General features: G+C 54.3%; 9 protein-coding genes across 9 annotated transcripts; 3 read left to right on the top strand and 6 right to left on the bottom strand.

Annotated features, from left to right (window-relative positions):
- Positions 1-3: 3 nt before the first annotated feature.
- EI97DRAFT_196647 (leucyl-tRNA synthetase) lies at positions 4-3,797 on the bottom strand. Its single transcript, XM_033793644.1, has one exon. It carries the CDS (start codon positions 3,687-3,689, stop codon positions 183-185), a length of 3,507 nt encoding a protein of 1,168 aa, XP_033650343.1. The 5' UTR covers positions 3,690-3,797; the 3' UTR covers positions 4-182.
- A 729-nt stretch (positions 3,798-4,526) lies between these two features.
- On the top strand, positions 4,527-4,775 carry EI97DRAFT_349165 (uncharacterized protein; the record flags this gene model as incomplete). Its single annotated transcript, XM_033794818.1, has 1 exon — positions 4,527-4,775. A coding segment is annotated over one exon (249 nt), but the record flags the coding sequence as incomplete, so codon positions are not given.
- A 612-nt stretch (positions 4,776-5,387) lies between these two features.
- On the bottom strand, positions 5,388-6,662 carry EI97DRAFT_470068 (uncharacterized protein; the record flags this gene model as incomplete). Its single annotated transcript, XM_033801746.1, has 3 exons — positions 6,212-6,662; positions 6,044-6,130; positions 5,388-5,643 (listed from the first exon to the last, which is right to left on the bottom strand). The coding sequence occupies exons 1-3, from the start codon at positions 6,382-6,384 to the stop codon at positions 5,388-5,390; spliced, it is 516 nt and encodes a 171-aa protein (XP_033650341.1). The 5' UTR covers positions 6,385-6,662.
- A 351-nt stretch (positions 6,663-7,013) lies between these two features.
- EI97DRAFT_436574 (V-type ATPase) lies at positions 7,014-9,168 on the bottom strand. The gene is made up of 8 exons (XM_033799139.1): positions 8,937-9,168; positions 8,794-8,878; positions 8,722-8,741; positions 8,636-8,671; positions 8,427-8,588; positions 8,057-8,373; positions 7,730-8,004; positions 7,014-7,679 (listed from the first exon to the last, which is right to left on the bottom strand). The coding sequence occupies exons 1-8, from the start codon at positions 9,033-9,035 to the stop codon at positions 7,147-7,149; spliced, it is 1,527 nt and encodes a 508-aa protein (XP_033650340.1). The 5' UTR covers positions 9,036-9,168; the 3' UTR covers positions 7,014-7,146.
- Positions 9,169-11,410: 2,242 nt separating this feature from the next.
- EI97DRAFT_196402 (uncharacterized protein) lies at positions 11,411-14,445 on the top strand. Its single transcript, XM_033793643.1, has 5 exons — positions 11,411-11,854; positions 11,910-12,976; positions 13,027-13,323; positions 13,375-13,689; positions 13,748-14,445. Exons 1-5 carry the CDS (start codon positions 11,596-11,598, stop codon positions 14,318-14,320), a joined length of 2,511 nt encoding a protein of 836 aa, XP_033650339.1. The 5' UTR covers positions 11,411-11,595; the 3' UTR covers positions 14,321-14,445.
- An 829-nt stretch (positions 14,446-15,274) lies between these two features.
- Positions 15,275-17,727, bottom strand: EI97DRAFT_196287 (MFS general substrate transporter). The gene is made up of 7 exons (XM_033793642.1): positions 17,102-17,727; positions 16,802-17,031; positions 16,646-16,748; positions 16,436-16,594; positions 16,240-16,381; positions 15,964-16,184; positions 15,275-15,891 (listed from the first exon to the last, which is right to left on the bottom strand). Exons 1-7 carry the CDS (start codon positions 17,354-17,356, stop codon positions 15,349-15,351), a joined length of 1,653 nt encoding a protein of 550 aa, XP_033650338.1. The 5' UTR covers positions 17,357-17,727; the 3' UTR covers positions 15,275-15,348.
- Positions 17,728-18,308: 581 nt separating this feature from the next.
- Positions 18,309-19,660, top strand: EI97DRAFT_425505 (alpha-ketoglutarate-dependent taurine dioxygenase; the record flags this gene model as incomplete). The annotated part of the gene is made up of 5 exons (XM_033797159.1): positions 18,309-18,392; positions 18,439-18,560; positions 18,617-18,816; positions 18,867-19,229; positions 19,284-19,660. Exons 1-5 carry the CDS (start codon positions 18,315-18,317, stop codon positions 19,658-19,660), a joined length of 1,140 nt encoding a protein of 379 aa, XP_033650337.1. The 5' UTR covers positions 18,309-18,314.
- Positions 19,661-19,737: 77 nt separating this feature from the next.
- EI97DRAFT_196211 (MFS general substrate transporter) lies at positions 19,738-22,120 on the bottom strand. Its single transcript, XM_033793641.1, has 5 exons — positions 21,549-22,120; positions 21,169-21,491; positions 20,873-21,116; positions 20,605-20,814; positions 19,738-20,546 (listed from the first exon to the last, which is right to left on the bottom strand). The coding sequence occupies exons 1-5, from the start codon at positions 21,990-21,992 to the stop codon at positions 19,872-19,874; spliced, it is 1,896 nt and encodes a 631-aa protein (XP_033650336.1). The 5' UTR covers positions 21,993-22,120; the 3' UTR covers positions 19,738-19,871.
- A 1,730-nt stretch (positions 22,121-23,850) lies between these two features.
- On the bottom strand, positions 23,851-24,911 carry EI97DRAFT_452739 (phosphoglycerate mutase-like protein; the record flags this gene model as incomplete). The annotated part of the gene is made up of 2 exons (XM_033800421.1): positions 23,851-24,781; positions 24,829-24,911. The coding sequence occupies 2 exons, from the start codon at positions 24,909-24,911 to the stop codon at positions 23,851-23,853; spliced, it is 1,014 nt and encodes a 337-aa protein (XP_033650335.1).
- Between the last annotated feature and the right edge of the window lie 1,701 nt (positions 24,912-26,612).

Raw genomic sequence — 26,612 nt, 5'->3', positions numbered from 1 at the left:
TCTCAGGCGTATACACGCCCATGCTCGGAGAAGGTCTAAATAACACAGCACAACCGCATCAACCATGATATATGCAAGGCCTGAACAGAATCCCTTCCAGAAATGCACTCATGCAATCATATCCACATACCAACTGCCATGATGTCCACCCTCTTGACCCTTTCGAGATACTCACCTGATGGCTACCGTACAGCCAAACCCTCAACATTCTCGAAAGCGAAGCTGGGCGAACCGGGCTCCGCGGTGGCCGCTTGAGGCGGCAGGTCCTTCTTTTCCTCACCCTTGCTTCCATCCTCGTTGACAACAGTGCCCGTCTTGCCGCCCTCGTCAAGCGAGATGATCTCCACAGCAACGCACTTTTGAATCGAGTGCTTCAGGGCCGGGACCATTGCGTGCAAGGTATCAAGCTCGTTGAACGCAAGCTGGCGGTTCAGCACGTCATCGGGCTTCTCGCCATTATCGAGGCGACGCTTCAGGTTGTTGATGAAGGGCATGGCCTTCTTCGACTCGGACTTGTCGATGGATTTGCTGAGGGCTTTGATGTCGATGTTGGGATACGAGCTCTTGAGGAGGTCGATGTACTTGGTCTGCCATTCGGGCCAGGATTGCGCGACGTAGATCGTGACCTTCTTGTCCTTCTTGGGGTCGAACACGGTGGCCTTTCCCTTTGCGAGACGCTTGATCTGGGCGCCCTCTGCAGAAGTTATATTGGACGAGGTAACGCGGACGTAATCCCGGGCCGCAGTGAGGGAGGGAACTGTCTCAGGAACTTCAGGCCACACGGCATTCTGGATCGTCTCCTTCTTACCCAAAACTTCCTGCCAGATGTAGTCTGCCCAGTGCGGCGCGATTGGCGTGAGCATGAGCGCCTGCAGCTCAATGTACCGCTTCGCGAGATTCTCGAGCATACCCAACCCTGCAGACTTTGTCGCCTCTCGGTAGAAGTCACGAGCGGCAGTGAAGTCATAGTAACCGGATTTCAGCGCAGCCTTGTACATCGTACCTTCGTAATGCCTCTTCGTCTCAGCAACCAGCGAGTTCAGCTCGTTCTCAAACATGTCGTCCCATACGTTCCTGGGGCTGCCGGCCTTTCGCTGAATGACGTCGACGTTCTTGAGACGCTCGCTATCGCGGGTTTGCCTGTACTTCTCCCCGTCGTCGACGATGATGGCCTCACGAACCATGTCCTCGCACCACTTGCGTAGCTCAAACAGCTTCAGGATGTTGCTGTTGGCAACGGCCTCTTCGAAGTTGGCATCCTCAATGCCATCACCGGCGTCGGCAAGAGCGATACGGGTTGCGTCAGCACCGAACTTGCCGACCGCTTGTTCGAGCGTCAAGAAGTTACCCGTGCTCTTGGACATCTTCTCACCGTTCAGCATGAGGTGGCCATTGACACGGAAGCTACGGGGCCAGTTGGGTTTGTCGAAGAGAGCAGCATGTACGTAGAGATTGAAGGTCAAGTGGTTCTGGATGAGATCCTTGCCGGACGTTCTCATGTCAACAGGATACCAGTAGTCGAATTGGCGGCGGAGAGTCTCGATGGCTTGCCTGGGGATGTCCGTGTCGGGGATGTCATTGCGGTCTCGCCGAGCGAAGACGTAGTCCCAGACCTCATCTTTCATCTGCTCCGGCTTGATTCCCAGGGGCCCGACGTCCTTTCCGAAGAGGTCCGTGTGCAAGAGGTGAGCAAAGGAGTAGTAGGCCTGGTAGATGGTGCTGTCACTTAGTGATTCCACCATGACTGAAGGGTCCCATGGGAGTTTCGTTCCCAGACCGTAGCTGCGAGCGCAGGCCCAGTTGGCGAGCCAGTTGATGACACCGACGAAGGCGTGCTTGGCTTCGGGATAGTAAAGATTGAGGTCACCTTCGATGTGATCCAGGACTTGTCGAGCCCACTCGCCATCGCCACCGTTCTCGGCGGTGCCGTAGTTCATGAACCATTGATCGAGAAGAGCTGCGACACATTCATCTCCACTTCGGCTGATGACTTTCCCATCAGGCTCGGCATAGGCGAACGCATCACCAGAGTCGATCAGCTGCTGCCTGACAAGGGCCTTCGCCTCCTCAACTTTCTTGCCCTTGAAGTCTCCGAAGATCATCGTACCCTTGTAGAACCCTTCCTTGTAGGCCTTCTCTTTTGCTTCTTCCAGCTTCTTGGTATCCTTGGGAGACTGGATCTTGAGCTCCTCGACGAGCTTCTTGGCGGTCAGGTTCCCATATGAAGGCGTGTCAATGATTGGGATGATCTCGAGTTCAGCCCATTCCTTCTGGATGCCATAGTAGTCGGCCTTCTTTGCCAGCTCCACGACGGTAGCGTAATCGTCGGGCGAATCCGACGGCACGCAGGTAACGACGGCAGTACCCTTTGTATCCTTCACGGTCTCCATGGGCAGAATGCGCACGCCTTCGGTGTGGACGGAAAGAGGAGCATTGACCACGGTACCGATAACATCCTTGCCCTTGAAGGAAGCGACCTGGGGATACTCGCCCCACTTGGGGAAGACGTTGGACTGGAAGGACATGTTGCGCGCGGCGCGTTGACTGCAGACGAAGTAGTCGCTATCGGAGACCTTGAAAACGCCATAGTCGATACTAGGACCAACGAAGCAGCAAGTCTGACCATACATGGTTTCAGGACGGAGGGTGGCGGGGATGAAGTAGACGTTCGCACCATCGGGGACCTTGCCATCGACAATCTTCTTCGCGGACTGGGGCCATTCCTTGACCTTCAGCTTGAGAGCAGTGTACTCCTGCACGCCGACGCCTTCTCCCGACTGCCTGTCGTGATCCAGGCATGCCTGCCCATCCTTTGGGCTGTACACTGTATATCGCTTCGCGAAAATAATCTTGCCGAGCTCTTTGAGCTTCCTCATCTGCCATTGGACGAATGAGTCATAGTAGGGGTTGGCGTCGGTAGTGACGAATTGGCGGCGCCAATCTATGCGCGCACCAAAGTTTGTCAGATCTCTCTTGGCCAGCGGAGGGAAGTACTGGATCCAGTGGTACGGGTCGGCAAACTTGTGAATCTCCTCAAGCGGGATGCCCTGAGCAAGCATAATCTGGAATTGGTACTTGGACTTGACGGCTTTGGCTGCGGCCTTGCCCTTCTTGGCGGAGAACTTGCTGAGATCCGTCTTGGTCTCCGCTTGCGTGGGTGCAGGAGGAATATCGCCATCGGTGGGAGGCTCTTCAATAATGTCATCGACAGGACAGCGCTCGAAGTTGCGTCCAAACTGCTCAATCTCGCGCACCAGCTTGTCCGCGCAGGCCTTGATAGGCATACCAGTCACATGGTATCCGAGGGGGAAAAGGGCGCGTTTGCCCTGCATTCTCGCAAAGCCGGCGGTGAACTCAACCTTGCTGACAGTGAAGCTGTGGCCTGCATGGAGGGTGCCATTCATATAAGGGTAGGCAAAGTTGCCAAAATATTTCGGGTATTTCTGGTGCAGCTCTTCGGGGGTGACGGAGTCGAAGGGTTCTTCTTCGAGGGTTGGCGCATCGCGCTGGAAAACGCGCTGGTCTTGCCAAAGTTTCTGGTATTTCTTCTCCGCCTCAATGAGAGTGTCGCGCTTCTCGGTGTTTTCAATCTTCAAAGTATTTTTGGAGCTTAGGGAGGGATCGAGAGAGTCGAGAGTGGCCTTGACGGCATCTTTGGGGAGGTGCTGAGACGCTGGCGCTGTAGCCATGGTGCAGAAGGTGTTGGAGTGAACGAGGAAAAAAAGCGTCTATATGTCTATAACGGCAAGCGAAAGATGGGAGCGGCTAAAGGACGACGAGAAGGCGTTATCGGGAACGGGGACGGAGGTGAGGACGAGGACAAGCCAACTAGGTGAAGCAATTGGTGACTCGGTGGGCGACCCAGGCCATCTACGGATCGCCGTAGTCGAGGAGAGGCGTGTCTGATGGATCGCCGTAGTCGAGGAGCGTGTCTGAAGGATCGCCGTAGTCTAGGAGCGGCGTTTCTGAAGGGTCGTGCGACGATTCCTCTGGTGTCACGTCTGGCAGTGGCGGCGGGGGTAGCTCAGACAGCGGGGTCAGCGAAGGCAGCGGGGGAAGCAAAGGGAGTGGGGAAAGCAAAGCCGGCGGAGGCAGCAACGGCGGTGGAGGCCACAAAGGCGGCGGAAGCTGTGGACGTTGTAAAGTCTGAAGAGTCTGAAGCGGCGGTCCAGACGGAAGAGGCTGAAAAGATTGACGGGGCTGTCCAGACGGAACAGGGAGGAGAGGCAGGGGAGGCGGTCGACGGCGTGGCTCGCGCGGATTCGGGGGAAACACGGCGTTGTGATAGTACGGGATCTCTGGTGCCGGCGGGAGGAAGTGTACGACCGAGTTGTTGGTGGTGTGGTTGTCGACGGTGGTGGTGGTGGTGGAGGAGGAGGGATTCGGCGGGGTGTTGAGCACGGACCCATTTTGGCCGGCTTGGGCTTGGCTTGGCGGAATTCTAAAAATCACATTCAACGTCAGTCAGAAGTCTATCAAGGAGAAAGCAAGCAGGCGTCAAGCACAGCATGCCGACAATCCGGGACCTGTGGTGGCGCGTCATTGGCCGCAAGCAAAACACCCTCCCGCCCTACGATTTCGCAAGGAGTCCCTATCGAGCGAAGAAGCCATGGCCGCCGCCGCTCATGTCCCTGTCTGAACATCGCCAGTTCAACTTTGAACGCCGCTTCAAGCGCCGTCTGCTGCTCAAGTCGATTCGCCCCAACTGGAACAGATGGGTCAAGGTCGCCCAGAAGGTCGGCATCTGGTCCATCGTCATCTACAGCGTCTTCTTCTGGGAGGGCATCGTGCCAATATCCTCGGAGCCCCCGCCGCCGCGCAAAGAGGGCGATCCCATCAACTTCCAGGACTACGAACCCTTCTCCGTGATGCGGCGGCATATGCGCAAGTTTTTCGAGGACACATTTGGCTGGGAAGACCCATTTGGATGGAAGAAAATGGAGTTGAAGAGGGGTGACCGGCGCGAGATTCCAGAGGGTAGCATCGAGGCAGCGGGCGACCCGTCCATGTCGAATCCGAGGACCAAGGCGGCGGGGCGGCCTTCGTCTTGAATGCTCGAAGAAGGGATCCCGACGAGAGGGGCCAGCAAGGAAGAGCAAGGGAAAAGAGCTATACTTACACCTGTAATGCCAGTCAGCTAGGATTCGATCAATAATGGCACGTCGATAGATTTCTTACCCGAAACCCCCCATTCACATACTCCACGAAACTCCGAAGCTGTGGGAACCCCTTCTCTTGGCGGAAGTCGATCAAGTCGTCGGTGCCCAGCACGTGGACCGTCTCCCGTCCATCCGAGTCCACATGGGCTCTCGCCCACCCTCGTCGCTCGCTAATTCCACGCATTTAGCGCTCCAGAAAGGAATCAGCAGCCGTTGGAGAACGGCTACTTACCCATCGTGGCCTCGCCAAAACAAGAGCACGGTGAAGTGCTCCGACCGCACACTGCCGTGCCACCCCTTCGTGACCCAGGCCTGCGTCCAGAACGGGGCTATCCTGCCCTCCCCAAACCTCCGGACGATGCTGCGCTCTGAAAGCCGCTCGACGAAGCGCCGGATGCCCTCACGCTCGACCGGAGGAACCTTGGGATGGAAGTCAAGCCCGTCGGGAGCAGGCCTGGATCCTTGGGGGGCGGCGAACGGGTGGCTATCAACTGTCAGCAGGAATCAATTTGCGAGATGTCACCATTGCCAATGGAATCATTTTGTTGTTGATTAGGACTGGACGCGTCTCTCGGTATGGTTTTGGACATGCGGCAATTTCGTAGCCCTCGAAGTCCTACTTCGTCCGGGTACTCGAGGGGTCGTAGTTTCGAGAGAGCAATCATTCCACCACCACATTCGTTTTTCTATCCACTTGACATTTATCTCGTGTCTCTTCTCTGAATCATCTTCTTTCCTCCCTCCTCTTGTCTCCTCTCAATCCCTTTCCACTGTCCCACACGACCCCGAATGGCACCAACAACCACAAGACCAGACAACCAGGCAAAGGGCACCACCGTGCAGTGGCAAGCTACACGGCAAAGACCAAGGTCACAACGACTTACCTCCCATTGGTGCTCACCGACCACCACAGCGTCTCCTGCTCCCACGCCACCCACTTGCGGATCTCCGCCGGCGTCATCTCCGGCCTGCTGTGGCAGAGCACATCGTTAGTTGGCGGACTTTTTTTCACCTCGAAAGGGATTTGCAGGAAACAAGGGGTTGGCTCTTACGCGCGGTCTTCCATTGTAGGTTGTTGCTGTTGGTGTGGGTGCTGGTGGGGGGTGCGGGCTGTAGGTGTGAGAGGAGAGGAGAGGAGAGGGAGCGAAAGCAGAGAAAAACCTACCTTCACCAAAACTACGCTACAGCGGCTGGCAAACGGACGCGCTCCGCGTTCCTGCCTCATTTGGCTTAGTTTACGTGCAGCTTTCTGTTGCGGCGGCGGTGATGTTTTGTTAGGGGGGTTTGGCAGAGGAGTGAAAGACGGGTTCTAGAAGGGCATATTTTGCGGCTTGTGAGTGAGGTCTTTCACTGGGCTAGGCAGTTATTCGAATGCGACGGGCTCGGTTTACGCTGTTGTAGGGAGAAGCATTGCAATTCGCAAGGCCGGAGTCATTTCATAGAAGAAGAGTTGAATACTGGACGGCCATGCTAGGTGCAAGTCATGGTATGCTTAGTCCAGTGAACGGAAATGATATCATCTCTTTCTACGTCCAGCTCGGTGCAGCACCCGTAGTTCCTTTTCCAAAGTCGATCCTAGCACCTCTCGCGGTGGGTAGACGAAGGGATACCGCAAATCCCATCTTCCAAGTCTCAATCCAAGGTAGGCGTATCTAGGTACAATTGTGAATTGGCGCCAAATCTCCCCAACGAAGAGAAGGGGCTTCGTGTCTTCGATTCGACTGCAGTCGATCTTAAATTGAGACCGTCAATGCCGTGAAGTCTAAAGTGATGTCACCTCCCAGCCAGATGAACCTAGGCTGGCAGTGGACGATTTCTCGATTCACGGCCAGAAGTCACACGAAAGGGTCAAGTGTACTTTCAAATGGCATATATTCGATGCAAAAAGAGACATGATGCCGCTAGCCATGGACTGGTTCAACTGGGGCATCTCGCTTACATGGTGATCTCGACGCCCCATTGCCAAAACCTCATACCGCAGTCAACGTCATACATCTATCAGGCTCTCGCCTTGACCCTCGCCCGAGTGATCCCGCGTATCCTTGTTACCTTTCCTCTTCCTGTCGTCCTCGCGCTGCTTCCTAGCATAGTACTGATCCAGAACGTCCGCGGGAATGCGGTTAAGCATTTCCTTGGGGTAGATTCTGAGCAATGACCATGCAAGGTCCAGAGATTCGAAAATGGTCCGGTTCTCGTATGGCGATTGTGAAATGAAGGTCCTCTCGAATTTTTCCAGGAACTCGAGTGAGAGTTTGTCCTCGCTGGACAGCGCCTCCTCACCAACGACGGCTTTCATGTCTGCGGCATCACGGCCAATGGCATACTTGGCGTACAGCTGGTTGGACACATCTCCATGATCTCCCCGTGTGTGCTTCTTGCCGATAGCGGACTTCATAAGACGTGAAAGAGACGGCAGCACGTTGATGGGCGGGTAGATGCCCTTGTTATGGAGCTTACGGTCGACGAAAATCTGACCCTCAGTAATGTATCCTGTCAAATCTGGGATAGGGTGAGTAATATCTGAAGTCGTTAGCATCTGAGGGATCGTGGAGGCGTAGCAGAAGCCTCACCTTCGTTAGGCATAGTCAAAATCGGAATCTGCGTAATGGAACCATTTCGGCCTTCTACACGCCCAGCACGCTCGTAGATGGTAGACAAGTCCGTGTACATGTAGCCGGGATATCCACGACGACCGGGGACCTCCTCACGGGCTGCGGAGACCTCACGCAGGGCATCGCAGTATGAGGAAAGGTCAGTAAGAATGACGAGGACGTGTTTCTCGAGCTGGTAGGCGTAGTATTCGGCAGTGGTGAGTGCCAGGCGCGGCGTGATGATGCGTTCGATTCTGCGAAGACGGTCAGCAACACGAGAGCAACCAGGGCCTCCCACGGACTCACGTCGGGTCGTTGGCCAAGTTTAGGAATAGCGTCACACGCTCCATGCTCCCGTTTTCCTCGAAATCTCTTGTGAAGAATCTACTTGTTTCCAAGTTGACACCCATGGCACCAAAGACGATGGAGAAGTTGTCTTCGTGGCCGTCGTGTACATCCTTTGTCGGTTTCCCGACCAGACTAGCCTGCCGGCAAATCTGAGCAGCGATTTCGTTGTGCGGAAGACCAGCCGACGAGAAGATGGGGATCTTCTGACCACGAGCGATTGAGTTCATAGTATCGATGGCGGAGATGCCAGTGGATATCATTTCTTGCGGATAGACCTGCGGGTTTGAGTATTGTGGTGTGGCGCTTGCAGGACCTTCTAGATACATACTCGGGAGTAAGGATTGATGGGGCTACCGTTGATGTCAAGGTAGTCTTCTGCGAGAACCTTGGGGCCCTTGTCGATTGGACGTCCGGAGCCATCGAAGATGCGGCCCAGCATGTCCTCGGACACACCGAGCTTTAAGCTGTGGCCGGTGAATTCTACTTTGGTCTGCAACTGTCAGGCGAGGCCTAGTAGTAGGAATGGCAGCGGCGCACCTTCTTGACGTCAATGCCAGATGTGCCTTCGAAGACCTGGACCAAATCAGAACCTCGACACCTCAAGAGACTGCACCGAGCTGTACCTGTACGACGGCCTTGTTCCCTGCGCTAACGGTAAGCTAATGAACTGGTATCTCCAGCTCCAGGCACCTTACCTCTGGCTTCAAGCACCTGGCCGGATCTCTCGGAGCCATCGGGAAGGGTTAAAGACACGATTTCGTTGTATTTGGGAAATTTGACCTGAAGAAGGCATCTGTAAGCGTCGGTCGAGTGGGCAGGGCCGTCATGGGCAGCGTACGTTCTCGAGGATGACCAAAGGACCGTTCACGCCGCCAATGGTGTTGTACCGTATCCTTGGCTGGACGGAGATCATACGAGGGTCGACGACGTCAGGCATGCTGGCGGGGGGTCGGCGACAGGAGAGAGGGGTTTACGGCGGTGGTCGGAAAGGGAGCCGATGTTGCAGAGGGGGAGCGCAGAGAGTGGAAGCTTTGCAACCGCCAGTTGAGCTTGAGGCAGCTTTGGCCGGACTGGCAGGGCGAAGCTGCATGGGAGGACGTCAGTGGGCAGGATGGATGACTAATCAGAGACCAAGCAATGGGGCATGGCTGGCAGCACAACGGAAATGGCCGCCGGGCGCCGCTTGCACATGGCCACTTTCAGACTTGAACCCAGTATCTAGAGCAGTACTAGTAGGGTGCTTTTGCAAGCGGATGAAGAGATAAGGTGCGTTAGACGAGGGCTTTCTTGGAGAGTGGACATGCCTAGGCCTTCGCAGGGCATCATAAAATAATGCAGAAATTTGTCAAATGGAGGAAATGAAGTGTATTATTTCTATCTAACGTTGCGATCGTCACGCACTAGCGATTCTTCTGTTGCACCTGTGAAGACTCTGTCAGTTGTCTGCCTGTGGAAGCATGGACGAGAGGTGAGAGAGAAGGTAGAGAAGAGAGTCAGACATCCAAGGAAGTTTTGCGCTCAGTGACCATCTGAAAAAGGTTCGATCGATGGCTAGCGTGGAAACTGCGAATGTAGGAATGTTTTCATCATGACATGGGAAATGAAGGAAAATGAAGATGTACTGACCGAAACATGCTATTCAAGGTGAATGCGACCTGGCACATTAGTTCTGACACGGAGGTACTTTTCTGCATCATCAAGACAGCAGAAGGGTAGATCAGAGTCATGCTGCAAGCGCGCAGGGTAAAGGTAGCCTTCTCCGCACCAGTTCCACATGCTCTCTGCCCCTATATGGCTCGATTATGAGACGGGTTGCTACGGGAGGGGTGCTCGAGGCGGCCAAATCTGAGGCAATGGTCAGCTTTTGTGTGTGCTTGGTGCAACGACAGAAAGAGTCATGTTGGCAAGGAGGTCAGACGAAGATACTGGCAAGTAACAGGCGCCCTGCGACAGGCGCCCGGACAGGCTAGATTTCTTCAAGGTCGAATCGGTTGGGAAAAGAAGAATAAGAGTGATGGCATCATTCCAGTGAAGGTTGGAGAAGGGGAAATGGGCGGAGACTCACTTACGGCGCTGCGAGGGGCATGCTTTGCTCCCAGGATGGAGGGACCCAGTGTCGTGAGAGGGGATGGAAGGAGGTGGAAGGAAGGTTGACGGGGAGGAGAGAAGAAAAGAAAAGTCGAAGCTGCAAGGTGGATTTTGAGCTAGCAGCACGTGGGGCCCTTGGCAGGCTTGGCACGCCAAGATTGCGCGCGCCTGCTTGTCTGGTAGAAGCTTCCAAGGCTCCGCCCGCCGTCCAGCACAACGACAATATGGAAAAGATACACTTAGTAGGTGGTGGTGCGGGAGAATACTACGTACTACATACTTGTACTATGTGTTGGGAGGAGCACTGGAAAGAGAACGTGGTATGTTGTGATTTTTAGTAGGGTTACCCGATTCAGTAACGCCGCCATTAGTTGCAGGTCTTTGCTGTGTATCAAACGTACCTGATTACAACATAAATTACTTTTGTACCCAATTATAGGCTAACTACACAATACAATTGCGGGCCCTCAGAAGGCTCTTGCTTCATGCAGCTGTTTTCTTTCACCTAGTGCGCTGCCCTGCAAATGATTACTCATTAGCCCCTTTGCGGCCCCAGCCCCCCGGTCAGCAGATCACCGCCAGTAGTAGGAAGGCAGCCCGCCGCGCTTCCCTCTGCTCCCCCAGCAGGCCAGCCGCCCATGCACCCAGCGCCCATCCTCACCACCACATCGACACCAACACCACCACCACTCCCGGCGCCATCACCATCGCCCGTCCCGGGAACACGTCCCTCACCCGCTGCGCCCGCGTAGCCCCATCCCATCACTTCCCCTCCTTCAGAGCGCACCCTCGAGCGAGCCGCTCTCCACGCTCCTTGCCCTCCAATCCCTCGTGCGCTTCCTCACACCCCCCGCCATCTCTTCGCCCGGCCACGCTGACAATCGCGCCGAGAGAACACGAAGCTCCACGTCCCCCATCCAGCCGCTACCCGTGTTGCAGTAACTGCTGCCCTCTGGCCAGACAGATGCGCATGTCGACCTGTCTCCTCCCGGCGCCCGTCCTCGTCGCTATAGCGCCTGTCGCTCCCCCGTGCTGCTAAAAGGCGTGTGCGCCCAGTTCAAACCATCGCGACACTCCAGGTTCCGTGTCGCAACCCAGCCCCGGCACCCGCCGGTGGGCTTCCCACCCCCCATCTCCCGACAACACTCCCTTCTGCAACGGCCACGCCCGTTGTGGTCCTGTGTCCACATTGCTTTTGGCTGGCTGGACGCCCTCATCGGGTTTCGGCCGTTGGATAGCCCATCTAGGGCCTTCGTTGCCTTTCCACCTATCCCGCGACCAGGAACCAGGCTCTCGATTCCCCAATTGTCCGCTCGACACTCGCTCTCTCGTGTGTCTGGTGCTCATCCTTCAACCGGAGAGGACCGCGCCCCGCCGACTCTTCGTTCATCCGCTTTCTCCAAGCAAAGATGATGGCTGCAAGTTTCCCTAATATGCATCCCCAGAGCATGCAGCATGGTCATCCACTGGCACCAGGAGGCCCAGGCCAACCCACCATGGCTCAGATGCAGATGCACCCGGGCGTCTCAGGGCCCGCTGGGCCCGTTAGCCAGCCGGGTCCTATGATGGGAGGAATGCAACCCGGCGTCGCTCCCAATGCCCATGCAATGTCCCATTTGCAGCCCGGCCAAATGCACATGTTTCCAAACCAGCAAGCGCAAATGAACAGTACGTACTCCATTTCCTGCCTCTTCCACATCGTTTTTGTTGACCGACTTGACAGTGAATCCGGCCATGGTACAGCTAGCACGACAGCAAGCCGTCCTCAGACAGCAGCAACAGCAGATGGTAATGCAACATCACCAACAGCAGCAACAGCACCAGCAGCAACATCCGAATGCAATGGGCATGGCCTTTCCTCCAAATATGGCGGGCCCAATGAACCCTCAGCAGTTTGCTCAAATGCAAGCCGGCGCCATGGGCCAAGTTCCTCAGGTCCAGTTGACCCCGCATCTACGCCAGCAGATGCAGCACCAAATGCAGCAGCAGGCCATGAATAACCCCCAGGTTATGGCCGCCCAGCCACATCCCCTTGCACAAGCACAACAAGCCCAGGCCCACGCTCAAGCTCAAGCAGCTCATCAGCAACAACAGATTCAGCAGCAACAGCACCTCCAACAACAGCAGCAACAACAGCAACAGCAACAACAGCAGCAGCAGCAGCAACAACAGCAGCAGCAACAACAGCAGCAGCAGCAACAGCAGCAACCACAGCAATCGCAACCGCAACCACAACCCCAGCCGCCGCAACAGCCTCAAGGGCAGCCTCAAGGGCAGCCGCAGCCCCAGCCCCAGCAACAGCAACAGCAGCAACAGCAGCAGCAGCAACAGCAACAGCAACAGCACATGGTCGCCATGCAGCATGCGCCCTCGCAGCAGAGTAACCATAGTCAGTCTGGAGGACAAGGACCGCCCGCAACCACTCAACTACAGCAAGGTCCACTGCGGCCACCATCTGCCGTCGGCAGTCATCAAGGACAAGCGTCACCAGCACTTCAGTCTACACCACAGCAGCAGCCACAACAGGCGCCTCCTCCTGTACAACAACCCCCAGGGCCCCCTCAGGGTCCCAACCCCTCCCAACAGCCTCGTCCCCAGACACAAAGTGCGCAATTGCAGCAACGAAACGCGGCGTTGGTACATGCACAACAATCAGGAATCCACGGACAACTCCAAGCGCAGGCGGCGGCGCATGCACGGCTGTACAACCAAGGACAGCAGAAAATGATGGCACCTGGGATCGCGACAACAAGGCTCATGAGCTTCCTCAATGAAATTGGTTCCTTTAGCGTGAGTCCCTCGGTTTGTTTTCCGGACGAGGAAATGCTGACTTCCAGTAGACTGCGCGATCCGTGAATGACGACAGCCACTGGAGTGCCGTGGTCTCCAGGCACTTCTCCGAGACGGGTTCCTTTATACAGAGCTTCTGGACTGCGGATGGTGGAGGCAGGTACAAGCAGTGGGAAATCATAACCCCGGCTCTGCACAGATATTTCTTCATCTTGTTCAACACCGACGTAGAGAGCCTCCAGATCACCATCGATGGCGCAAAGGAGAGCCAAGCAGGGTCCGATGTCAAGGTTGTATGTGAGAGGGCGAGGCTCATCTACACGTATCAGAAGCCATGCCCTGCAGAGGTAAGTCTACAGTTCTCAAAACGCACGCTGCCTAGATATTAACGGTCCCAGGTTGTATGCCGGGGTAAGCTGACCGCATTCTGGACGGGAACGCCCAAAATGGAATGGCTGCAATTCGAGATGGAAAGACATGATACTTACCTTCAGCACGCTGCATTGAAGAACCTTTTTGCCCCTCCATCTCCCAACCAACTCAACCAGCAATCACCTCGAATGAACAAATCAACTGCCAAGCAGCGGCAACAGCAGCAACAGCAACAGCAACAGCGCTTGGCCCAGCAAGAGCCCATCCTGAAACTTTGCGATCTGCCCGTCCCCGATACGACAGGTTTCGGCATACCCCCGGCCTTGCAGCATCATCTGGAGGTAGGTCGAGATGCGCGTGTACAAACCACCGACTGAACCACCGACTGACCAGGAGTAGATGTACGAGACAATGAACATGATGGCTCCGTTGATGGATCACTACAAAGAAGTCGGAAGCCTCCCCCCAGGGCAGGCGTTAGTCGATTACCTGGAGAGGACAGCATCGAATGCCAATATGGCCCAACAGCGCATGGCGGGGAACCTTGGTCAGGGCACAGCTCTCCAGCAGAACCAACAGTTGTTCCAACAGGGAATGCAGCAGCCCCAGGCCATGGCTGCAGCAGGAAGAAACCCTTCCGCCATGGGGCAAGGTCCTATGAATCACCAGTTCATGTCGCCCGCCCTCGCCAGCTCCCTCCTCCCGACTGCGGCCTTGAACGGATCGCCTCACCTCATGCAGCAATCACAGCTACCCTCTCCGGCATCCCATGCCATGCAAGCCCAGCACAGCCAACAAGGTAGCTCCGCATCAGCAAGCGTCAACACATCGCCCAACGCGTCGAATAATAAACGAAGACGAAGTACAGTAAAGGTTGAGGGAGACGAGCCAGGCGGTCCCGAGGTCAACGGGGCGGCAAAGGTGAAACAGAGCCCACGGGGAGGCGTCAACAAGCGGTTAAAGGGTAGCTGAGTACCCACGTACGGACACGCCGACCTTCTTCGATGTGTGCCCCTTATCCTTTCCTTTCTGCATGGTTCTTGCATTTTCGACGGTTCGGTTTGACCAGCGTCGGCGTTTTCTTCTCCGGCTTGCAGTTTGTCTGGTCTCCTCTCAAGCCTTTTTTCCCCTGAGGCAAGTTAAACGGTTTGGTCCCGATCTCTTGACGTGTGTACGGACGGCGTATGCGTCGCCATATCTTACATCATTATTGTTGATTACATGGAGTTGTTTCCTGGCCAGGTACACACAGTTTCTTCCTGCTTGTTGCTTTGGGCGTTTGCGCAGCTGCTTTTTTCGTACTCCTGTTTATCCCCCTCCAGCTTGTGTCTTTTCTTGGCTATTCCCCCTTCCCTCTTGGAAGCGTACTTATCATCCCCGCGCCCTTTTGTCTTTTTACTGAAGGAGGAGCAAAAGACGGGAGCTCCATTACATAATTCTCTTGTATATTATGATTTTTTTGCTGGCTAGCTAACCTGCTGCCTTTGGTGGGCTAGTCCAGCCGAAAGAGTGTTGTTCTTTTGGGTGATTTGTTTTTTTTTTTTTTTTTTTTGTTGTTTAGGTTGGCGGTTGCTCGTTTGGATAGGTGTGGTTGGAGCCCTGGTGTGCGTGGGTTTCTGGAGATATGGGATTGGATGGGCGGGGGGAGTGGGGGAGTAAGTGCTGTAGATGCTGTCATGTGCAAAGGATATATTTTTTCGAACGGACAAATGCATGTTATGATCTTGATTGACTTGGATTTGGATTTCTGAGTGTGATGGTATTGCTCGTGACGGCGCCTGGAATTATGAGATGTTTCTTCACTGACTCTAGCCCCCGAGAATGCAGTAAGAAGACAGCGCACTACATCTAGGAGAGCCCACCTTCTTGAAGGTATCTCGATGGGCAATCACTCACAGGTGCCTATTTTTACCACTCAGATCGACCAGACACCACAAAAACCTTGCACCTCCCCTTTCCCAGAATTTCTTCTACAAAGTCAACAAAAGGACACCACCCACCTAATGCGCAAACCTAAAATCCAACCGCTTATTCCCCTTATCCTTGGTAGTGGCCAAATAGTGATCCTTCTCCTGCGCACTCATCCTCCCCCACACCTTCTCCCTCCTCCGATTTACCTGCACGTAGAACAACTTCGCCCCGATGAAAATCACAAAATTGAAGGCGCAAATGGCGATGAGCACCTTGTTCCCGCGCCGGTACAGCGGCTTGTCGTCGTCCCTGTAGATGTTGACCGCGATGATGTTGCTCGCCTGCACGCACATGTTGTACATGGCCGAGGCGACGGTGCGGGTGCGCACCGAGCCGGCGTTGCGCGAGGTGATGGCCACGAGGATGGCGTGGACGTAGGGGTGCCCGACCATGAGGGTCGAGATGACCCAGCGTGACCAGGGGGAGACGGCTTTGGGCAGGACCTCGAGGGCGATGACGAGGGGGAGGGTCCAGACTTGGGAGAGGAGGGCGATGAGGAAGCGCTCGTTGAGGCGCTCCGAGAGCCAGGTCCAGAAGAGGAGCTGCAGGATGAAGAGGACGTAGGCGGGGATCTGGGCCGTGTGTTAGTGTCGTAGGTAGCTATAGGGAAAGGCACATGACGTTAGAAAAAGGACATGACGTACGGTGAGCAGATTAGTCTCAAAGGTGTCGAAGCCGAGGGAGCGCAGTTGGAGCGTGAGGTAGGCGTTCATGGGCTGTGTGGGGATGAGCCATGTGAGCCCAATCAAGTAGATGAACCACATGTGATAATCTGCGAGGCAGTCCCAGAGCATGCGGAAGGAAAGGGCCTGTCGGTTGTGCATGCCCCCTTTTGAGGGGTCGTCGCGGAGAATGCGATTCACCACTGCAAAGATGTCAGGATGGGATTTCATTGACTAGAGCAAATCGGGAGTGCATACTGATCTTCTCCTCATGCTCGTTGAACCAGCCGTCCTTCCCGCGGAAGCGGCTGGCGGTCTGTGTTGGTGACGGCGGGAGGTAGAACCACGAAACGATGCCGATGAGGCCAGTCAGCATTCCTTCCAGGGCGAAGAGCCATCGCTGGCAATGAGGTTAGCGTCGAGTTATGCAGCTGAAGCAGGAGAAATGGCTTACCCATCCCTCCATGCCATGAAAGCCGCGCAGGCGGAGGATGCCATAGGCGAGGAAGGCAGAAATAATCTGAGTAGACTGATACGACACCCAGAACCAGCTCAGTCGGGCTGGAAGCTCCCAGCCGGTATAGAAGTAGCTGAGGTAGAGAATGTTATCTGGCTGAATAGCACGTCAGAGGTCGTCGCCGAGTAACATGTCGAGCCAACGTACAATGAAGCCTCCTTCGATGAGTCCCAAGAGAGCACGGCAGGCGTAGAACGACTTGCGGCCGGACAGGAAAGCCTGCATACTGGCAACAAGGCTCCAAGAGACCCTGCCAATGGTGTCAGTGAAGAAAAAACCCCATGGACGCAGTCGAATGTCTACATTTGGATGGGGATCCAATTATCGGGGCCCAACTTCTTGCTGACGAGTTGCGAGGGGAGTTCAGCAGCCAGAAAAGACACAAAGAAGATGGTTTGGCCGTAGTTGTAGTCATTCGTGTTCATGTGCAGGTCTTTGAGCAGGTTGTCACTGAGGGCTTGCGAGATGTTGCCTCGGTCCAGCTGGAGTGCAAAGAACATCAGACAAACCCACGAGCAAATGCGTTTGTCGATCTAGAGTTGCCTTGTCAGCTCGGTTGGTTCTTTGGTTGGGTGATGGGATGGTTGCCGCGGACACCCTTACCTTTCTCACTACCCGCCTCTCTTCCTCGGGCTCCCACTCGAACTTCGGATCATAGCGATGGATACCCTCATAGCTGTCTATGGGCTTGTAGTGTGTCTCCAAACCGGACGTGTCGAAAGTCAGGCCCTCCCTTTGTCGACCCAGAAACCGTAACGCGGGGATGCGTGTGCCACTCCGAGTGGAATTGGTGTCTGATTCAGACACATCAGGTACAGCGCCTATATGTGGTGCTGCCACGGTAGACTTTTCGGCCATATCGGTCGGTGACAAATGGATGGGAGACAATATCCGGGACCCTGATACCGCTGCTCCCAAGTACTCTTGAGCGTACTTTATATAGGATCCTGACGTCTGTTGGTCCCTGGTCGCAATGGCTTTCTCCCACCCGACAGCCTGGCCCTCTTCGCCATTTGAAAAAGATATGTCTACATCGCGTAGCTGAGATAGGCGACGGTTCCGCGGGATGGGTCCAGGAGTGCAGAATCCAGTACGGTGGAGCACTCTGTGGCAGAGAGCCAAGGGCTACGTGACGTCGCAGCGTGCTCGGCTTCGAAGAGGAACATTATCAGGCCCAGCACGCAAACAACAGCAGCGATGATGCATCCAGAACAGGTGAGAAGCGTGTGTTGATGCTCTCCTGCCCAAAAGTGATTCGTTGAGGTTGAGGTGGATGGGGGAATGGCGTGATTGGCCAGGGTCGTGACGACTACGCTTGTTTACATAGTTAGTATACACTCGAGCTTCCCATGATGGCAGTTGGAGCGGCGATAAGAAGTGTCAATCCACAACAAGTGGATTCTGAATGATAAAAGAACGGAGCAGTGCGGCACGGATCTCGACCCGAGGCATATCTGGTGGCTGGACCTGTCAGTCCATGATACCATCCATGCAGTTTTGATGCCATTCTTCGAGTCGACTCCAAGGCTCACGGTGGCGAATCTTTGCCTCCAGCTTTGGTTGCTCCTTGCCTACAAGGTAGTCTACCCTGAATGGCGTACTATGTATGCTTGGTGAGGGGCTCGGCTGCCTGGTTCCGTTGGACATGACTGACAGCGCGTGTCACGAGGATTTGAGGAGGGGTTACGCAAGAGCTACAGATGGGAATACCGGCAACTGGGTTCAGTATGTGGTGTGCTGTATATAAGAGACTGTAATCCTCGCTCCGGAGCATCACCTCCAAAAGCAAAAGCATACCTACCACAATATCCCCACCATGGCCCCAGCTCTCGTAGAAACGCCACAGCCAGTACCCTCTGTCGCCTACACAAAGTCTGGAACTGGCGAATACAAGGTTGGCAGACTCGATCTCGCTTCTTGCTTTTCAGCTGACAAAGTAGGAGGCGTTCATCGGAGGTCCGAAAGCATTCAACGCCGACGCGGAGTTGAAGGGTGAGGGTACCAAGCAGCCGCCCGCCAAATATCCTAACTATCTGCCCGTCTGGGACAACGAGAAGGAAAAGTATGTCGTCGAGTGAACGCGAACTGGCAACTCATGATCGCTAACCTTTGTGTCAGGTATCCTCCTCTTCAGCCCTTCGAGCATTATGAGCACGGGAAGGATGCCGATCCCACCTTTCCAAACCTGCTCAATGGTGCCGAAGTGTCCGACCTGACTGCGAATATTGGCGCCGAAGTCCGAGGTGTACAGCTGAGCAAGCTGACGGATAAGGGCAAAGACGAGCTTGCCTTGTTCGTAGCGCAGAAAAAGGTCGTCGGTAAGTGCAGCTGCTCGATGAGTATTCAGCCCTGTTCTAATCTTTTACAGCTTTCCGTGATCAGGACTTGGCCGACCTGCCAATCCAGGAGGCCCTCGACTTTGGTGGATACTTCGGCCGGCATCATATTCACCCAACATCTGGTGCACCAAAGGGATACCCCGAGATCCATCTGGTGCACAGGGGTGCTGACGACACAACTGCTCGCGACTTCTTCGAAGAGCGTACCAACTCGGTGACATGGCACTCGGACGTCACATATGAGAAGCAGCCGCCGGGGACTACCTTCCTCTATCTTTTGGATGGCCCTGCCGCTGGAGGTGACACTTTGTTTGTCAACCAGGCCGAGGCGTATAGGAGGCTCTCTCCTGAGTTCCGGAAGCGACTCCACGGACTCAAGGTGGTCCATTCCGGTGAGTTGGCATAACGTTCCCACGCTTCCAACCCCTCACTGACCGTTGCGTTAGCCGTTGAGCAGGCGGACAATAGCAAGACCCGCGGGGGCGTGGTGCGCCGCGACCCAGTGACATCCGTCCATCCACTGGTCAGGACACACCCAGCAACAGGCGAAAAGGCGCTTTTCGTCAATCCTCAATTCTCTCGTCGCATTCTCGGCTTCAAGAAGGAGGAGAGCGACTTTCTGCTCAACTTCCTCTATGACCACATTGCCAAAGGCCAAGACTTCCAGGCTCGTGTCAAGTGGGCGCCGGGAACGGTCGTCGTATGGGATAACCGCGTCACGGCCCATTCCGCGCTGCTCGACTGGGATGATGGTGCGAGGAGACATTTGGCGAGGATCACGCCTCAAGCTGAGGCCCCTTTTGAGACCCCCTTCGAGGGCTAAGGTTGCGATTTGCTGTATCCTCAGGAGCCAGAAGAGCCATGTTGTAATTTAACGATCTCTGACCATGAGTGATGCCGATATTCAACACTGTGTCGTCTGTTGAAACAGAACGTGAGAGACGCTCCAATCCAGATATGACGAATAGAATATGGCGGTGTTATTCCACGATAATTCGTATAGGCACTCCCGCGAGCAGCAAACCACAGCTGCATCACCCAAGCTCTTTAGCTGCAGCCTCCCCCTCCTTTGACTTCCTCGGATGAGGTCTTCGTACAAAGAAACCCGCCAACATAGCGGCCCCAGCTAAAACTGCCGAAACTACCCAAATCACCCTAATAGCGGCGATATACGCATCTGCGACTTGTGTCTTGAGCTCATCCTCTGTCGTCAGGTCCCGAACTATGGTGACCAATGGGAAAGCGTTCTTAACATAGCGATACGCTATTCTCTCAGGCAGGGTTTTCTTCAGGAGCTGTTTGTAAAGCTCGTTCTGGAAGATCGATGCTCCGATAGCGACTCCAAGCGTTTGGCCCAGTGTCTGGAAGAAAGCAAAGTTCACCACTGCTGTCTCGTCATCCTCACACCTACTGGTCGATAACGCAATGGCCGAAATCGTAGGATACAAGATCCCCATCCCAAAAGCCGAGAAAACTGCAATGCAGATCCACATGATGGTGCCGGACTCCCTCTTCAATACAGTCATGAGCGCCGTTCCCAGCACGACGAGGAACCATCCAAACCTGATAAGACCCCGCCGTAGCGATGTGCCTGAGGCGGCAAAGAAGGAGATGGCGGCAAGGATGGCGAGAGAAACACTCCAAGCGAAGAGTGCAATACCGATTTCCACAAAAGTATAGGAACGTTTCGCGACGTCAAAGTATAGAGGCTGTAACTGCGTGAACACAAGCCTTTCGCACGCATGTGGTATTGAAGGATTGGCTCACCAAAAAGTATAATGCGGCGGAGACAATGATTCCCTGGATCATCGCCCCGAAGTATGTGGCGAGCTTGGTGGGCTCCCAGGAACCTTCGAGACAGACAAGCGATTTGCAGGGGGAGTACCAACTCCAAACAAGGAAGATCAAGATGCCGAAGACGCCGAACTGGATCGGTAGGATGGTGCGGACGCTTGCCCAAGGATGCAGCGGACCAGCCTGCGAACAGATGAGGTCAGCTTGGGTGCGTTTTTCGTTAGAGTAAAGCTCCACCTACCCAAGTCAAGCCCAGTAATGCCACTATCAGGGACCCTGATAAAAGGACGAATCCAAACCAGTCGACATTGCGCAGTTTAGGTAGGAGGGCTCCAGCAGCCGCAGGTCTCAAGCGTGCACAGAAAGCAAGGAGGATAAAGACCACAATGCTACAAGGCAAATTCAACCAGAAGATCCAGCGCCATTGCTCACTCTGAGCGAGAAATCCCCCAATTACGGGTCCAGAAACTGCGCCGATAACCCATCTGCAGACCATTGTGAGCAAAGCGGATTCACGGAGGGGTCCTCGACACCTACGCAACACCAAGGATTCCGCTCCATTTCTTTCGGTCAGCATGCGTGATCAGGTCCGACACGATAAGGTTGGACAGAGGATAAATACTGCCGGCGCCAATGCCTTGAAGAGTACGACCCAGTAATAAACCAGTGAAGCTGCCAGTGACGGCTGCGATCAGCGATCCAAGGGCAAAGACCGTCAGTGTCGCAAGGAGGATGGGCTTGCGGCCGAAGACATGACTGAGCGCTGCGAAGAGCGGAAGAGAGCATGTCACTGCAACAAGAAAGGAGACGCCCACCCAAAAAGTCTCAAGCACCCCTCCTTTCAAGGTCGTCGCTATCGTCTGCGTCATCCAGATCAGTATGAAGAGTACGTACATGTCTTTAAGTGGGCGACCTACTGGCAGCGCAATCGGTAGCGTCGTGGCATCCCATGCAACAACAAGATTCAGGATGAAGAGGGCCGCTCCAGTTGCATGAAATTTCCAATCTAACCCGTTCACTTTCTCTGCTGCTGCTCTTTCTACTTCTTTCAGCCAGTCGACGCTGATCCTGGACCCTGACCCATCATCACTTCCATTCCGGCTAAGCCAACTGATCAAGCTTGCTTTCCTGGTGTGCTGGTTTGCACCCTCCTTTAACCTTGCGAGATCCAATGGGTCGATTGTGAAGCGCTTCGGTACCGGGACCTGTCTCGGACGTTCGAGAAACTGCTCTGGTTCATCCTTTTCGGGTACGGAGAACTGCAGGTGTTGAAGCTGGTGTGGTAACAAGTTGGTTATAAATTGGGCAGCACCGAGGTCCTCAGAAGAGGAGTTGAAAGAGGAGCGCTGTGATCTGCTCATCTTTCTATCTCATGCATGGAGGTAGTAAGACATGACAACAAGAGTAGATAAAGTGATCTCTTAGGGGGTGGACCAGAGCATAATGATACCTATTCGGCAATCTGGAGAATGGTGAGATGTGAGGAACGACATACCCCCTTGACCGGTGTCGACACGTTTACATACACCGAGGTGCAATGATAGTTGCACAGCCAACGTAAGAGCGGGCAAACGCCCATGTCCGCCGACGTATTTGGGGGCTGAGATGATTTGCCTCATCATCCTTGTCCAGCTCGCTGTACTGTGGTAAGTACGGTGCTTAAACGCTCACGATTTTCCTCTCGATGCAGTCCGACGCCGCAGTCAGTGTTCAAGAAAAGCTGAATAGGCGGGAGCGTTATTTGTGTTCCGCGACAGGAGAAAGATGATGGCGTTAGCCACTGTACGCAACATATCTGAACCAGACTTTGGAGCTGCAGATTGCAGTTGTATCCCTGAGGCGTTCCCATCTGTTTACCCTTCGAGGCCTGGGTCAAAGGAGATGCATTCGGGCGAAACTGCGCTCTTTTAGGGAGGAGTTGGCGGCGCAGAAAACGCCTTAGGAACCTCGTGCATTCCCCAGTACGAAACCGCAAAGAACGGACTTGTGCGAGTCGCGAAACCGTAGAGATCACAACAGGCTGCAGCAGATGTTCTTGATATGCCACGGTGCCTCATCGCCGTGATGTCTTCGGGCTACCCCATATTCATGTCGCGGCGTCTTCTTGAGCCTGATCGGTGCTCTTTGTAACACTGAAATAGAGACTGTGTTTAACTGTGTCATTTGCAAAAAATAGAAGCCAAGCAAGGCGTTCGGCGCCTATTCACCGCCCAAGCGATGGCGCACGGACCGAGCCGAGGCTGTACAGTCTCACTGAGGCCCAGCTCCCGTGGTTCACCAATAATGCGTTGTTTCATGTACAGGGTGGGGCAAGGAACTCCTAGCAATGCAGTGCCCAATTGCAAGGGTGTGCTTCGATCGGAGAGCGTGGAAGAATAAGATCCTATGCGTCCTTCGGTGCAGAGACAAGGTCTTGAGGGAACAAGAGTACAGTCTCAAGCATTAACCCAGGCATACGAGTGACAAAAGAGTATGATAGCAGTTCCGAAAGTAGACTGTGGCTATCTCCTGTAGCCTGTTCACCGCCCGTAGAGATCAAGCAAAGAACCGCAGTGACGGAGTGTCGCACGGAAAGCCCAGGACGGAATACTTGGTATATACTAAACTGCTGCGACCGGGTTCGTCATTGGTGGCTTTCAGAAGAGCTCTGCGAGTGAGAGTCGCATAGCCCTCTTCTAACAGCTGAATCCGGTGAACCAGGCGAAGTTCCGTTGCACATGATTCAGCTCAGCGGCGTCGAGCTTTAGATTGCGCGTACAGAGCGACCAACATCTGGGATAATCCGGCAGAGAACCTGCAAGCTCGATTACCATGTGCACCAATGGGACATTCTTCGTGTGCCTGGCGTACCGTTACCATGGTTCTTCGAAGTCAACACAAACGGCGCGGGGTGAACTCCCGGCCAGAGGCATGGTACGCCATGTGCTGCTTGCCTAATATTAGAACTGCATGAGCAGAATGTCCAGGTAGGAGGCGTGAAACAAATGCGTCACGACCTACAATGCATGTTAGCATGAATCTGAAAAAAGTGCTTGTAGAATGAGGATGCGAAAGGCGTGCTTCAGACAGCAGTTGGACTATTGGTTGACCACATTGTAGTTTCAGAACAGATCTGTGAATGATTGTCGTATCATCATGCAGGTTGGTGAAGACGAAACGGAATGCGCGGCTTACCAAGGAGGGTTTTCTATGCAGGTATGTTGCATCTTGACATGACTACTATTCTACCTTGCGTTTCTTGAAGAACCGATCGATACTTTGCTGTGAGGCATCATGAGAAGCACTGCCTATGCCACCTCGCGTACGTTTGAGACCCTTGAGGTGATCTCTGGCATTGACGGCCTCAATCGTCACCAACCAGCTGTGAAGAAGCCTTGATTTTGAGCGTCCGAAGTCGACAAATGGTTTAGCAGCGACGTTTCTCGAATCAGGTGCAGAATTGTGGAGCCCACTCTGAGCCTTGGCATAGCTGTGGACAGTATCAGGGTCTGCCGTTAAGCTCTGGTTTGGTGCGGAGGCTGCTGTGTACATCGCGATCGTTTTCACGTGCAATTCCAGGTATCCAGTGTTCGACCACCCTCCTAGACGTTCCAGAGAATATCCCCGAATGCTTGCCATTACATCGGAAGACAACGTGACATTGTTCCGCGGGAGGCGAGAAAGGAGTTGACTCCAGAGCACTGACAGAAAGATACCGTGGGAAACGACGGCAACGACATGACTTCCAGGCCTTTCGTCAAGCAACGGCAACAGGTGCTGGTCCAGGAAAGTGTCAGCACGTTGTGCCATAGAATCTCTAGACTCGACATTGACAAGTCCTGGAATTTCCTTGTGTTGTTGTCGGGAATGCTCCTTGCCAGTAGATTTGGCGTCAGTTCGAGGTTCGTTCCACTTCTTCCCTTCCAAGGAGCCGAAATCCTGCTCCACCAGTACGGGAAGGTGCACAACGTCCGGGGCGGTGCTCTCGCCATCTATAGTGGTCGCCCGAGTGACCTGCGCGTCTCGTATTTGCGCAGCCGTTTTTGCTGCGCGCTGGAGCTGTGAGGAGAAAAGGTGGGTAAAGACGATGCCTTGCGAGTGGAAGTAAGCGCCTAGGCGCTTTGCTTGCTGATATCCATGGCTGGTGAGCTCGGAATCTCTGCGACCTGCACTGCGAAGGTTAGCTTCCAGACTGTGGCCCAGGAGGAACGCTCATACTATACTGAACCGACATTGTCGACCGTCTCGCCATGTCGAATCAAGTACAGCCTGAGCCCTGTGGTCGTGGCTGTGCTGCCCATCTTTGAGTGCAATGAGCTGCCATGGAGCCCTTTGGGTCAACCCGGCGACAACGAGCTGATGGGACGTGTCTCGTGTTCAGACATTATTCTTGTTTCCGTGGTGCTTGGTTAAGGTACAGGTTCCAAATGCCAAGAAAATGCAATGACTAAGCAAGATTTGCACATACTTGTACCACAGGAACGTCGTCGGGGGAACGAGGATCGTTCAGCAAGTAGAGAAACCTTGCATGGTCATCTCGGATGGCAGCAGTCTGCTACTCAGGTTTTGCCTTCCAAGACGCTCAGGCTTTGCCTTCCAAGATGGTGCGCAAGCTACTACGAATGGAGCCAGCTGCAACTGGCGACAGCAACAGTAAACGCCAGACTTGAAATGACTACCTTTCTTTGCCTCAACCGACTAGACAGGAGCAACACTGGTGTTAGTTGCACAACCATGCGGATGTTGTAGAGTCTGCGGCAGTCCTACGAATAATCAGCAGCAGTCTAGCCCCCGCCAGAGGGGCATGCCAGGGTTTCGATAGCCGCAATGAACGATCGGGCTTCGATTGACGGGGGGAGATATTTCGCTTCATACCGAGGGTCGACTCATTTTGTGTAGCAAAGACGTTACTCTCAATGTCCATTCTGTTTCGCCGACCGAGATCGACCAGCGACGTCGCCCTAATCCACTGTCCTTTAAAGACACATGAAAACCTAATACCACGACGGCTGATCACCTTACAAAGCGCTGCTGGATTGTAGGTGTTCATGGCTTATCCCCAGAATCTCAAGAAAACTACGTAAAAGACATATTTCACGGTTTCTCTGGGGGTTGTGGGCGCGTAGAAAATGATCGAGGAGTACATTCACACAAAAACGGACTGCTAGTGTGTCCGAAAATGTTCGCACTACATGACTTTATCAGGTCGCAAGTTTTGGAAGGGCATGGCCTATCTGTTTGTCTTTGCGGAGAAACATCCGATCATTGCGGAAGGAGACCTTCAATCCACCCAGTTACACCGCTGCTGTGGCTCAGGCTCTGCCTCACATGACGACCTATAAAACCCTTACCTTCATTCATCTTCTCTCTCTTTTTCTTTCTTACAGCTTCACTCTTAAGCCCCTATCACCAGCGCTCTCTCACCTTACTCTGGAACAGTAAAGGAGGCTATTGTGCGTTATTGGTACTTGGTGGTTCGGCCCGCATCGCTGAACATACTACCAAACGTTCTAGCACATATCAGCGCTTTACCCTCCTCGCCACCCCAAAGCGCACCACCATCACCAGCTCGCTCGATGCATGATTTCGATTAGACCTACAGTAAGTCATACAACTCTCAAGCTTAAACCCATCCCTTCAACGGTTCGCTTCGTCCTATCTCTCCACCACTAAGGTCATATCTATTGCACTTGACCACTACCAAATCTTCCTCTCTTTCTTCCACCCCGAAAACGAGCGTCCCGATCATCAAACCCGCTGCATTATTGCTACGGTGCTGACCACCATTCTAGTATCACCATTCTCGGTTCTGACCCGCCGCCATTGAGCGATCCGGCTTTCGCTTCCTCCGCTTCCTCCACCATTGTCCCCGGACAGGGACCCCGTTCAGCATGGAAAGCAGTTTGAAGGTGGCAAGGAAAAATCCTTGGGTAATCGATCTTGGAGGAGGCTACCCAGACTCTGACGACGAAGATGACGCACCCAAGCCGGACGATGACGAG

The sequence above is a fragment of the Westerdykella ornata genome (genome assembly GCF_010094085.1).
Source record: "Westerdykella ornata strain CBS 379.55 unplaced genomic scaffold EI97scaffold_33, whole genome shotgun sequence".
NCBI lineage: Eukaryota > Fungi > Ascomycota > Dothideomycetes > Pleosporales > Sporormiaceae > Westerdykella > Westerdykella ornata.
Note: the sequence above shows the minus strand (reverse complement) of the source record. Positions and strands in the feature narration are given on the sequence as shown.

Bases quoted from the DNA above. Each gene is read 5' to 3' on its own strand.
- EI97DRAFT_196647 (XM_033793644.1), bottom strand. From the start codon at position 3,689: ATGGCTACAGCGCCAGCGTCTCAGCACCTCCCCAAAGATGCCGTCAAG.
- EI97DRAFT_436574 (XM_033799139.1), bottom strand. From the start codon at position 9,035: ATGCCTGACGTCGTCGACCCTCGTATGATCTCCGTCCAGCCAAGGATA. The intron at 8,672-8,721 runs GTACAGCTCGGT...GATTTGGTCCAG, and splicing joins GGAACAAGGCCGTCGTACAG to GTCTTCGAAGGCACATCTGG. The intron at 8,374-8,426 runs GTATGTATCTAG...TCAAACCCGCAG, and splicing joins CCATCAATCCTTACTCCCGA to GTCTATCCGCAAGAAATGAT.
- EI97DRAFT_196402 (XM_033793643.1), top strand. From the start codon at position 11,596: ATGATGGCTGCAAGTTTCCCTAATATGCATCCCCAGAGCATGCAGCAT. The intron at 11,855-11,909 runs GTACGTACTCCA...CCGACTTGACAG, and splicing joins CCAGCAAGCGCAAATGAACA to TGAATCCGGCCATGGTACAG. The intron at 13,324-13,374 runs GTAAGTCTACAG...TAACGGTCCCAG, and splicing joins AGAAGCCATGCCCTGCAGAG to GTTGTATGCCGGGGTAAGCT.
- EI97DRAFT_196287 (XM_033793642.1), bottom strand. From the start codon at position 17,356: ATGGCCGAAAAGTCTACCGTGGCAGCACCACATATAGGCGCTGTACCT. The intron at 17,032-17,101 runs GTAAGGGTGTCC...AGGCAACTCTAG, and splicing joins AGAGGCGGGTAGTGAGAAAG to ATCGACAAACGCATTTGCTC. The intron at 16,382-16,435 runs GTAAGCCATTTC...CCTCATTGCCAG, and splicing joins TTCATGGCATGGAGGGATGG to CGATGGCTCTTCGCCCTGGA.
- EI97DRAFT_196211 (XM_033793641.1), bottom strand. From the start codon at position 21,992: ATGAGCAGATCACAGCGCTCCTCTTTCAACTCCTCTTCTGAGGACCTC. The intron at 21,492-21,548 runs GTAGGTCGCCCA...TGGATGACGCAG, and splicing joins CGCTACCGATTGCGCTGCCA to ACGATAGCGACGACCTTGAA. The intron at 21,117-21,168 runs GTAGGTGTCGAG...AATGGTCTGCAG, and splicing joins AGCGGAATCCTTGGTGTTGC to ATGGGTTATCGGCGCAGTTT.